This window comes from Castor canadensis, chromosome 2 (assembly GCF_047511655.1).
Source record: "Castor canadensis chromosome 2, mCasCan1.hap1v2, whole genome shotgun sequence".
Taxonomy (NCBI): Eukaryota; Metazoa; Chordata; class Mammalia; order Rodentia; family Castoridae; genus Castor; species Castor canadensis.
The window spans coordinates 3,262,554-3,272,640 of NC_133387.1; the positions used below are offsets into that span (position 1 = coordinate 3,262,554).

The 10,087-nt window shown below is 43.3% G+C and overlaps 1 protein-coding gene across 5 annotated transcripts in view; it reads left to right on the top strand.

Moving 5' to 3' along the window:
* Positions 1–9,847, top strand: part of Paxip1 (PAX interacting protein 1) — a 55,745-nt gene extending 45,898 nt beyond the window's left edge. For all 5 annotated transcript variants that reach the window (XM_074060096.1, XM_074060107.1, XM_074060101.1 and 2 more), the window contains 5 exons: positions 5,847–5,947; positions 7,080–7,214; positions 7,297–7,372; positions 7,459–7,518; positions 9,392–9,847. In XM_074060096.1, the coding sequence (XP_073916197.1) occupies positions 5,847–5,947; positions 7,080–7,214; positions 7,297–7,372; positions 7,459–7,518; positions 9,392–9,408 (389 nt within the window). In that variant the 3' untranslated portion in view covers positions 9,409–9,847. The remainder of the gene's footprint in view (positions 1–5,846; positions 5,948–7,079; positions 7,215–7,296; positions 7,373–7,458; positions 7,519–9,391) is intronic.
* Positions 9,848–10,087: the final 240 nt, after the last annotated feature.

Sequence of the window (10,087 nt, forward strand, 5' to 3'; positions counted from 1 at the left end):
GCCGCTGGTCTTAGTGGAGCAGGGAGCATTGTCACATGGCCTCGCCCTCCTTCCTGGGCTTCTCAGTTTTTCTCTCTACGTGGCCGTGCTGGCTCCAAGCTGAGTCCCCTGCTTCCCCTGCCACATGCAGTAATGCTGGAGACCAGCCTGTACCTCGGGGCCTGCAGTGCACCTGATTTTGGCCAGTGTCTTACCCTGGCTGCCACACTCTTCTCACACTCTCCCTGCACAGAAGGGATGCTCCAGCTTCCAGGGTGAGAGCAAGGTATGTGGCTAAGGGCCGGTCTACTGGTCCCACACTCTCTGACTGACTGCAGTAACCGAGTTCACATGTAACGGGCACAGGTTGTTCCTTAAGACAGTCTTCATAAAATAGCCTAGTTCAGACCCATATCATTTTCTTGGCCTCTGGTATTTAAACATAACTTAATCTTTAGTATAAATAAATAAATAAATAAATGAATGAATGAATGAATGAATGAATACCCAGAAAAATAAAGGTAGTTGAAATTACTGTGTACAGCAAGGCTAGAATTAAACTTCACATCCCACTTCTACATCAAAACAATAAGCCATAGGAAAGCATAAGTCGTTAATATAAAGAACAAGCCCTAACTCCTCGACTGCAGCATTCAGTCAGTTTTTGTCGTTTACACTAGTTGTATTCTATGAAGTCACTGCAAACTCTGAATTACTGAATGCCGACCCATTGCTTGCAGAAGAAATGGAGGGCTGGTTTCTGAGAGCCTCTCGTCCCTGCATGTTGATCCATCAGTACTTTGTTTTGTTATGATTCTGTTTAAAAACACTTTACCAGCTGGAGCCATGGTTCAGGTGGTAGTGCACCTGCTAGCAAGTGCAAGGCCCTGAGTTCAAATGCAGTACCATGAAAACCCCCATCTCAACCTTACCGAATAGATACTGTTTATAGGATTCACTAACACTCAACTCTCCCAGCCAACAGTGCTGTGCCTGAATGAAGCTGATCTGACACGTGTATTTTCCCATAACGCCCATCACAACTTTCTGGCACTTAGGATCAAAGGACAACACTTTATCACTGTGCTGGAGAGCCTTTTCCCAGAGCATAATTATCAAATAAATAACAAAAATGCCAAAAGGTTTCACTCACTACACCACATAGAGGACACAAGCATGAGCCAAAACAAGATGGCAGGGTGTTCCTGGCTCTTTCTCAGCAGGGAACGTGATGAGTGACTCAGGTCTTCTCTGCTCATGACACGACAGCCGTGACCTGGGGTTGCAAATTAGCAAATGTGGAATTTATGAATGAGACTCAAGTGTATTAAACACTATTTGGAAATGTTGTTTCACTTGAAACTTTGGAATTTTTTTGTTTTTAGTAAAAATGATATTCATGAAATAATGAAGACAGGAGAAAAAGTTATAGGAATAGTTACCATCACCATGTTAGCTCTGAATTTTCTGTAATACCAAGAGCTGTAAAATTTAGAATGAGATAGCATGCACTTTAATTGAACTCTGAGTGTAATCTCTTCAGGTCTTCTGTGGCACTCATACATGTGGCCTGAGCACCTCAAAGGCCTACTGTGTCCCTTGACTCCATGTGCTGCCTTTGGCCTCATCTGCTTTAGGGATCTTTGTTGTTACTCTCTACTCTGCTTTTCTAACCAGAAACATGCCTGTTTGTTCAAAATCAGTTTGTCAGATGATCCGCTTACTTAATTTTCAAGGTTACTAGACTGGAAACTTCAGTCTTTTGTCTGTTTTTACAATTCTTTTTGTTTGTTTGTTTTTTGAGTGGTACTGGGGTTTGAATTCAAGGCACTGCTCTTGCTGGGCAAGCGCTGTGCCACTTGAGCCATGCCTCCAGCCCTTTTTACTTTAGATGTTTTTCAGATGGGGTCTCACTTTTTGCCCAGACCAACCTGGGATTGTTATCCTCCTACCTACGTCTCTGGCTCAGCTGGGCTCGCAGATGTGAACTGCTGTGCCTGGCTTGTTGGTTGAGATGTGGTCTTGCTAACATTTTTTCTGAGCTGGACTTGAATCACAACTCCTCCCCGGTAGCTGGAATTTTAGGTGTGCACGACTGTGCCCTGCCTTGGCTTTTATTTATTACATTGTCCATGTTTTGAGGGTTAAGGGGTTTATTTAATTATGAACATTTAGTATTCAGAAAACATATTTCCTATCTTGTCCTCCCAATTCCAGAATTTCCTAAGAGAATGATTCTTTTTATAATAGACTATTTCTTGGGGGCAGTTTGGGTTCACGGCAAGGATGAGTTCCAGCATCCTACCTGCACATGCACTTGCACCCCCTGCCCCCCAGTCAGCACCTGACATCAGAGGGGTACATGGTTACAGCAGTGAACCCACCTGGACATTTGGGTCACCCACAGTAGGTAATGTGCCTGGGAGCTGGTGCCTGGTGTTGCACACTCCCCTTCACGGGCCCATGCAGAATGGGCAACAACCCCAGATCCTCTGTGTTTTTGCTTTCCCAGAATGGCCTGTAGTTGGAATTAAAGCCAACTGGCTTCCCTTATTAAGTAACACGCTTTTAAGATTCCTTCATGTCTCTTTATGGCTAGATAGCTCATGTTTATCTCTTGTCTGTATATACCGTAGTTTTATTTATCTTTTCACCTGCTGAAGGACATTTTGACTGCTTCAAAATTTTGACCATTAGCAGTGGAGTTGCTGTAAGCAGTTGTAGATTTCTTTGTGGACATGTTTTCAACTCATTTGGATAAATAATAGAGAACGTGATTATAGGTTTAGGTTGGTTTGTTTGTTTTAAGTGTTCACAACAGGGTCTCACTATGTAGTCCAGGCTGGCCTTGAAATCATGATCCTTCTGCCTCAGCTTCTCAAGTGCTAGGATTACAGACATGTACCACCATGCCCAGCCTGTATGTTTGGTTTGTTAGAGATCAGCAAACTGTCTTCCAGTGTGGTCACACCATGTTACATTCCTGTCAGCAAATGACTTAGAGTTCCTGTTTCTCCACATCGGTGTCAGCACTTGGTATTGTCATTATTTGGATTCACCATTCTAATAAGTGTTCTGATGCCTCATTGTTCCTTTACTTTGCATTTCTAATGACGCTTGATGCTGAGTGTCTTCTTGTGCTTACTTGCCATCTGTCTGTGTTTGGTGAGGTACCTTGGTCTTTTCTCGGTTCACAGTCTGTTTCTTTCTGTTGGGTCTTAAATAGATTTTGAAGTACTTTGTGTAACAGGCGTCCTCTGCAGACATTCCTCCCAGTCTGTAGCTTGTCTTCTCATTCTCTTCACAGTGTCTTTGGTGGGATAGAAGTTTTTAATTTTAATTCAGTCAATTACTTCTTTCAGTATATAAAAAGCACTGCCCACGCCAGGGTCACCTCATTTTTCTCCTCTGTTCTTGTGTAGGGATTTTGTAGTTTTTCATTTTATATCTTGAGCTAATTTTGTGTGGTTCTAAGTTCTGTGGCAGGGTCGCGCCTCAGTGGTGGCTGTGCAGCTGTCCTAAGCACCATTTGCTGAAGAGGCTCCTCTACGCTTTCTCTACTGCAGTCTTTCACCACAGATCGGTTGGCTTGTAGGTGGGCCTGTTTCTGGCTTGTCTTCTGCCCCTGCTGTACCCGTTCTGTCACCAGTGCCACATGCCCCAGAGCTCTGCCGTGGTGTGGTGCAGGAGGTCAGGAGGGAGGCTGGCTGGTGTCCCCTCAGTCTCCTCTGCTGCTCCGATCCACTGGTGAATTATTGTTGATATAATCCAGGGACACTTTGTCTGGCAGGTTTCTGTTTTCAGGTTGAAACTCCTCAGGAAGTCACTGAGCTCTAGCTTTTTGTTTCCAGCAATTGGGACCTGAAGTTTTGCTTTCAGATTCATTTTTTACTATTAACCATCTTTCAGCATTTTAAGGATTGTTAAAACCAATTTGACTTCTTGGTAGGGGCACATTTTGGATTTGTGTATTTGTGTTGAGTGTGTAAGTTTGAGGCACACAGCTATCGAGAATCGCTTTTTGGATCGTGTATTTTCTTGGAGCTCCCACAAGAAGCTTCACTTTCAGGTGGATCTTTCTCTAGACTCCCACAAGTTCATATGAACCCATTGCCCTGCTGCTGCTTTTAGGAAGCTAAAATGCCAATCTGGCTGCTTGCAAGATTGCTTAAATTGCTTTCTTGTTTCTCAGTTCTGTTTTCTGTCATAAATAATAACCCACTGTTTTTTTAAGAAGCATTTAAAAAACCATTTCTGTTTTGTTTGTTTTAGCCTTCATTTCTGCCCTAGAAGTGACATTTCAAATACATCAATTCATGTGTCATAGTATTTTTTTGTTCATTTGAAATTCATCATTTTTTATCTCTCCAGTTTTTATGTTTGTATCTTCTTTTGCCTAAAAAAAGTAGACAGGCTTACTTATTGGCTGGTTGACTGGTAGCTTGATGGTGTTTTTCTAGCATTTGGCAAACAAATTTCAGGATCTCTGTATTGATAGGATTGTCCATGCCCATGAGTTAAGATAGATTTTCACACTTCTAAAGCGTTGTCTTCAAAAGGGAAGCACACACTACAGAAATACTTGGCCCACAAAGCCTAGCATATGTGCCTCTGGCCATCACCAGTTTGCTTACCAAGGCTCCCATGTCACACTGGGTGGGTGTCACGCAGGAGGAGAGAGAATGCTTGTCTGAATTCAAGACACATTCATAGGAAGAGAAAATATCTGTGTTCTATAGCTTTTGGCACATTAGACATTTCTTAAAATGTTGCTCTGAAAAATAAATCTCAGAAGTCAGCAGGGCACCAGTGGCTCACACCTGGAATCCCAGCTACTTGGGAATCTGAGATTGAGAGGATCAGGGGGATCAAGGTTCGAGGCCAGCCCAGACAAATACTTCAAGAGGCCTCATCTCCAGATGAACCAGAGCAAAATGGACTGCAGGTGTGCCTCAAGCAGTAGACTGCCTGTTTGCAAGCACAAAGCCTGAGTTCAAACCCCAGTCTCATCCCCCCTACCCACCCCCCCAAAAAAAATTCTCATAAGTCTTTGAAAGTTGATTGCTGCTGGGCACTGATGTCTTATGCCTGTAATCCTAGCTAGTCTGGAGGAAGAGATCAGGAGGATCTTGGTTTGAAGCCAGCCCCAGGCAAATAGGGCAAGTAGTTTTTGAAACCTTATCTTAAAAATACCCAACACAAAAAAGGACTGGTGGAGTGTGGCTCAAATGGTAAGAGCGCCTGCCTAGCAAGCGTGAGGCCCTGAGTTCAAACCCTAGTGCCGCCAAAACAAAATGTTGATTGCTGTACACTTTATTCTTTGTGGTGGGGATTGAGTGCTATACACTTTTATATACTTAAATGTGTTTTTTTATAAATCAATAAAGTTTGATAAATTCAGCATTTTACGTCCCTCAAGGCACTGGGAGTCGGTCTGTAGGCGTGCACTTGGACATGGTGATAACTTAAAAGCTGCTCATTCTAGGACTGGAATTCCTAGCCTGAGTCTGTGCACTCGGGGAGTTTGTGAGCTCGCTACAACTGATATGATAGTTAAGGGTGGGGAGGGAGGCACAGCTCTGGTGAGGTTCTGTAGCTCTCAGTAAATTTTTTTCAAAGGAGTTTACATAAACCCCACCAGGTCAGTTGCCACTGATGTAGGAGGAAGAATATCTGCCTGCCTTTTGGCTGTTTTCAGGGGCAAGCAAATGGGATGTAATGATGAGACATTAATACCCAGAGTTGGTATAGGTAAACATAGCCACAAACAACTTGCTACCTGGACATAGGGGACTTCTGGGAGGAGGTTGCACCTGCCATGCTGCCTGCATATGCATGTTCAGAGTGTGCACTGTTCTGTTTTTCAGATGAGCAGAACTACATCCTCCGAGATGCTGAGGCAGAAGTGCTTTTCTCTTTCAGTCTGGAAGAATCCTTAAAACGAGCACATGTTTCTCCACTCTTTAAGGTACAGTTGAGAGGAAAACCCTCATCAGCCCAGGTAGATGTACCAGTGGTCCAGGTGAAGGTACGGGCAGTTTATTGAAGTCACCCTGGCTGCGCCTCTTGCCTCTCTTCCTCTCTGGACGCTCCCTTGAGGACGTGCAGGATACCCACAGAGAGCTGCTCTTTACTGTGGTTTTTAAAAAATAGTACAAAATTCAAATAAGTAGATTGATTAGAGATCAGGTATTCAAAGAGTGTGTTCATGAATAATTTAACTGGCAAGAGACATGTAAGTTCATTTTCCTACTTTTAATAAATCTTTGGAGGACACTGCTTATACTGTTCTCGGTAAATCTAGTCCACTAGAGAAGATAGCTAGGAAAATAGTAATCGAATGTAGCAAATGGTTCAGAGCTAAAGGTTTTGAAATATTTGTTGGCATAAGAGACTTGGAACAGTTGGAAAGTGTTTTTTTTTGTAACAAAGCTGAGTAAATCTCTAAAGATCATCTGTTCTTTGAATTTCTGAAGAAGCCAGGTTAGGAATGAGAAATTGGGGGTATTGAGTTAAGATGCACTTTATCAAAAAGAAAAAGAAAGAAAGACAAAGATGCATTTTACCTAGAGTGGTCTGATTTTTCTAAATGTTTGCTTAGCTTTTTTTTTTTTTTTCCCCCTCTGAACAGTATAAAATAAAATAGAATTTTGTTACACTTAGGATCAAGCTTGTTAGAAAACTAAATCTTAAAGCATCAACGTATTTTCTACTCTGAGTCCAAATAATGCAGAGGAAAAAAAGGATTATGGCAGGAGTGGTGCTGTTGCTTGACAGATAAAGGGGTTAAATGCAGTGCTGGTTTAGAACTTTTTGGAAGTTGTTAAGGGTTAATAGTCTTGCTTTGTCACCAAGCCTCCGTCTCTGCTGGAACCTGAGACCCGGTCCCTGTAATCCCCATGGGCCGTACTTCATGCGGGAGTCCGCCCGCAAGTTCACCTTGCTGGATTTCTCCAGGCCATTCCAGCTGGGGTACTTTTGGGGGAATCACCTTCGTGATTTCAGAACCTAAGACAGTTTGTTAAAAAGCTCAGGGCAGGAGCTGTGAAAACTTACACACTCTAGAAGTTGAAAATAGTTCACACGTGGTTTACTTTTAGGGAAAATATTTTTACATCACGCCTGGCATTTGCCCAAGCCTTTCAACCATGAAAGCCATCGTGGAAAGTGCGGGAGGAAAAGTGTTGTTGAAGCAGCCGTCCTTCCGGAAGCTCATGGAACACAAGCAGGATAAGGTGAGCAGCGCAGCGTCAGAGCCATTGTCGTCAGACTTGGGCCACTCTTCAGTCACTGGCCAACTCTCTTTCTTTTCCTTAGAGTCTGTCGGAGATAATTTTAATATCCTGTGAAAATGACCTTCATTTATGTCGAGAGTATTTTGCCAGAGGAATAGGTATGGCTCCCTGCTCTTGTTCATCCACCTTTGTCTGTGTACGGATATGCTTCTTTGTTTTACGTTTTGGTTTTCCTTCCACTCAGATGTTCATAATGCAGAGTTTGTTCTAACTGGAGTGCTCACACAAACGTTGGATTATGAATCATATCCTTTTTGAAAGAGCTTGTGCCGTGGATGGGTGGAATGTGCGGGTGGACCTCCAGACTGACCCAGCGATGCCTTTGCTGCTGTTGTGTCATGTAGAGTCAGCAGCCCTTCCTCCCCAGAATGGTCATGGAGCCTCTGTCCTGAGGGGCCCATCGCAGTAGATGACACTAAACAGAAAGGCCATGTCCTCTCTGTTTTATGTAGGTATTCAAGTATTTGACAGACAGAACAGAAAATAATCATTGCAAAAATAAATGCCTTAAGTATGTGTTTCTTTTTATCAGCTTGTTTCCAAGTTTGTAGTTTTGAAGGTGAATTTTAGATTGAGCGCAGTGTCTGTATTCAAGCTTTGAGGTGTCAAGTAAAAGTCAGCTTAATAGATGTGTCATGATGGGTAATCACTAGCATGGTGTTCACAGGTGACATGCAGGGGTAGCCGCTTTTTAATCAGAAAAATAATAAAGCTTGTCACGTGACTCAATCCTAATTAAAAATACCGTTTTCATGTGCGAATGGCCCAAGTGAAGCAAAATGGGCCTCACGAGTCCTTATGAAGAAAACACATTTTACCTCCACGTCCCACCAGACAGCCTGCTCTCGGTGATGTTTCTTGGATTAGGCTGAGGGCCCCAGCTTTAGCCGGACCACTCCTAATGCAAGTGATTTTGTGCTTGGATAGGAGCGCCTGAGTCCAGAGTCAGGACGGTGTGCATCCCTGGCTCCATTGTGTTTCCCTACTTCATCTGTTTCCCACTAGCCTGAAAGAGCTTAGGGTTGTCATATAAGCAGAAGACCTGTTTGCATACCCTGGGGGCAAGAACACTGAAGAAGAAAATGTACCTGAGTTCCAGAAGCCAGTGTCAGGTTTAGCACTAACTGGCCTGCTTGGTGCAGGGACACTAATTCATTAGTGTTAGTCACAGCCGGGTGTGTTCACACCTCTGTCTGATAGACGCCATTGCAGGAGTCCCTGACGCAGTGAGGAAAGTCCTGTTTACTTGTTCAGAACTGCCGAAAGCATTCGGGTTTCTTCTGCGTCTTTTCCAGACTTCTTTCTACCATTCAAATTTATGTCTGTGAAAACCTGCTCCCCTCTGCTTGACTTTCAGAAGGAAGGACGGTTTTAGAAGTTTCATGGGTGATTTGTGGGAATTATCTCAGGCCTTTTCTCACACCTGGAACCTGAAGCCAGCCTGGTTAGAGTTACCCAGAGTGGATGGTTAGAATCACAGGTGCTTTTGAGGATGTGGATAGTTCAGGTTCTACACTGGGGCTTTGGATTCAGCTGGACAGGCTTCATGGAGCCGGATGTTGACTCTGTCCAGCCCAAGTGAGGTCTGTGCACATTGGTTGGGGATTTTAAAGTCCGTGGGGCCAGGTGCTGTGGTTTGCACCTATAATCCTACTCAGGAGGCAAGAGATTGGGAGGGTCATAGTTCGAGGTCAGCCCAGGCAAAAGCTTGTGAGATCCCATCCCATCCCAGCTTTGCAGGAAGCATAAATAGGAGGGTCACAGTCCAGGCTGGCCCCGGCATGAAGTGAGACCCTACTAGAAAAAGACCTACAGCGGAAAAAGGTCTGGAGGTGTGGCTCAAGTAGTAGATTGCCTACCTGACAAGCAGGAGACTCTGAGTTCAAACCCCAGTACCACCAAAAAAAAGAAAAAAGAAAAAAAAAAAAAAATATATATATATATATATATATATATATATATCTTCCCTGGGGTTTGAGTGAGCAGCAAGACCTACTGTTGTGAATGGGTAAGGAAAATGTAGCATTCTTACAAGCGTTGCCTACAACTGTTGACACACATCCATGTTCAATGTCACTGTTGCCTATGTGTGAACACTGTTTTCCTCAACAAGCCCACATATAAATTTAACTGATGGCCTCCTGCCGGCTGCAAGCCTGGACCCCAAAGCACAGGTCAGCTGCCAGCCGCACACCGGGGCTTCCTCCAGCCTGCTTGTTTTCCTGCTGCTCCAGGGACAAGATGTGAAGCAGGAAAACAGATGTAATACTTATACTGCATCTTTTAAGATGTGCAATTTTATTCTGAGGAAACATAAATTATGTTTTGTATTATATGACTTTATGAGCCCACATTAGGTCTTATGATTCATTTGCCGGGTTTTTAAATGTTTTCACAAAACCGTGTGGACCTTCAGCTACAAATAAAATGGTGTAAAGAAAGACCATGCTATCTAAATTATGGATGTTAAAGATTTGAAATGTTTTGTACTATGATTATTTTTATTTCTTATACTCTTTTCTTTTATATTGGCATCTTACCCACATTTTAAATAAATGTACTTTTGAACTTTACTTAGAATTGAGTGATCCTTTTCATTCCTTACTTTTTGTATAATTTTATAATTTGCATCAAACTGGATCACATTTTAAGTAATTTCAAAGTATTTTCTAGTAAATTTTCTCCTGAACAAGTAATTTCTGGAAGGGAGCTGTGATGAGGCAGCTGTGGACAGGCGGAGAGGAAGCCCTCGTGGTCACTGCACACAGGCACGGGCAGTGGGAAACAGCAGCACCCCTGAGCCTGTGCCCACC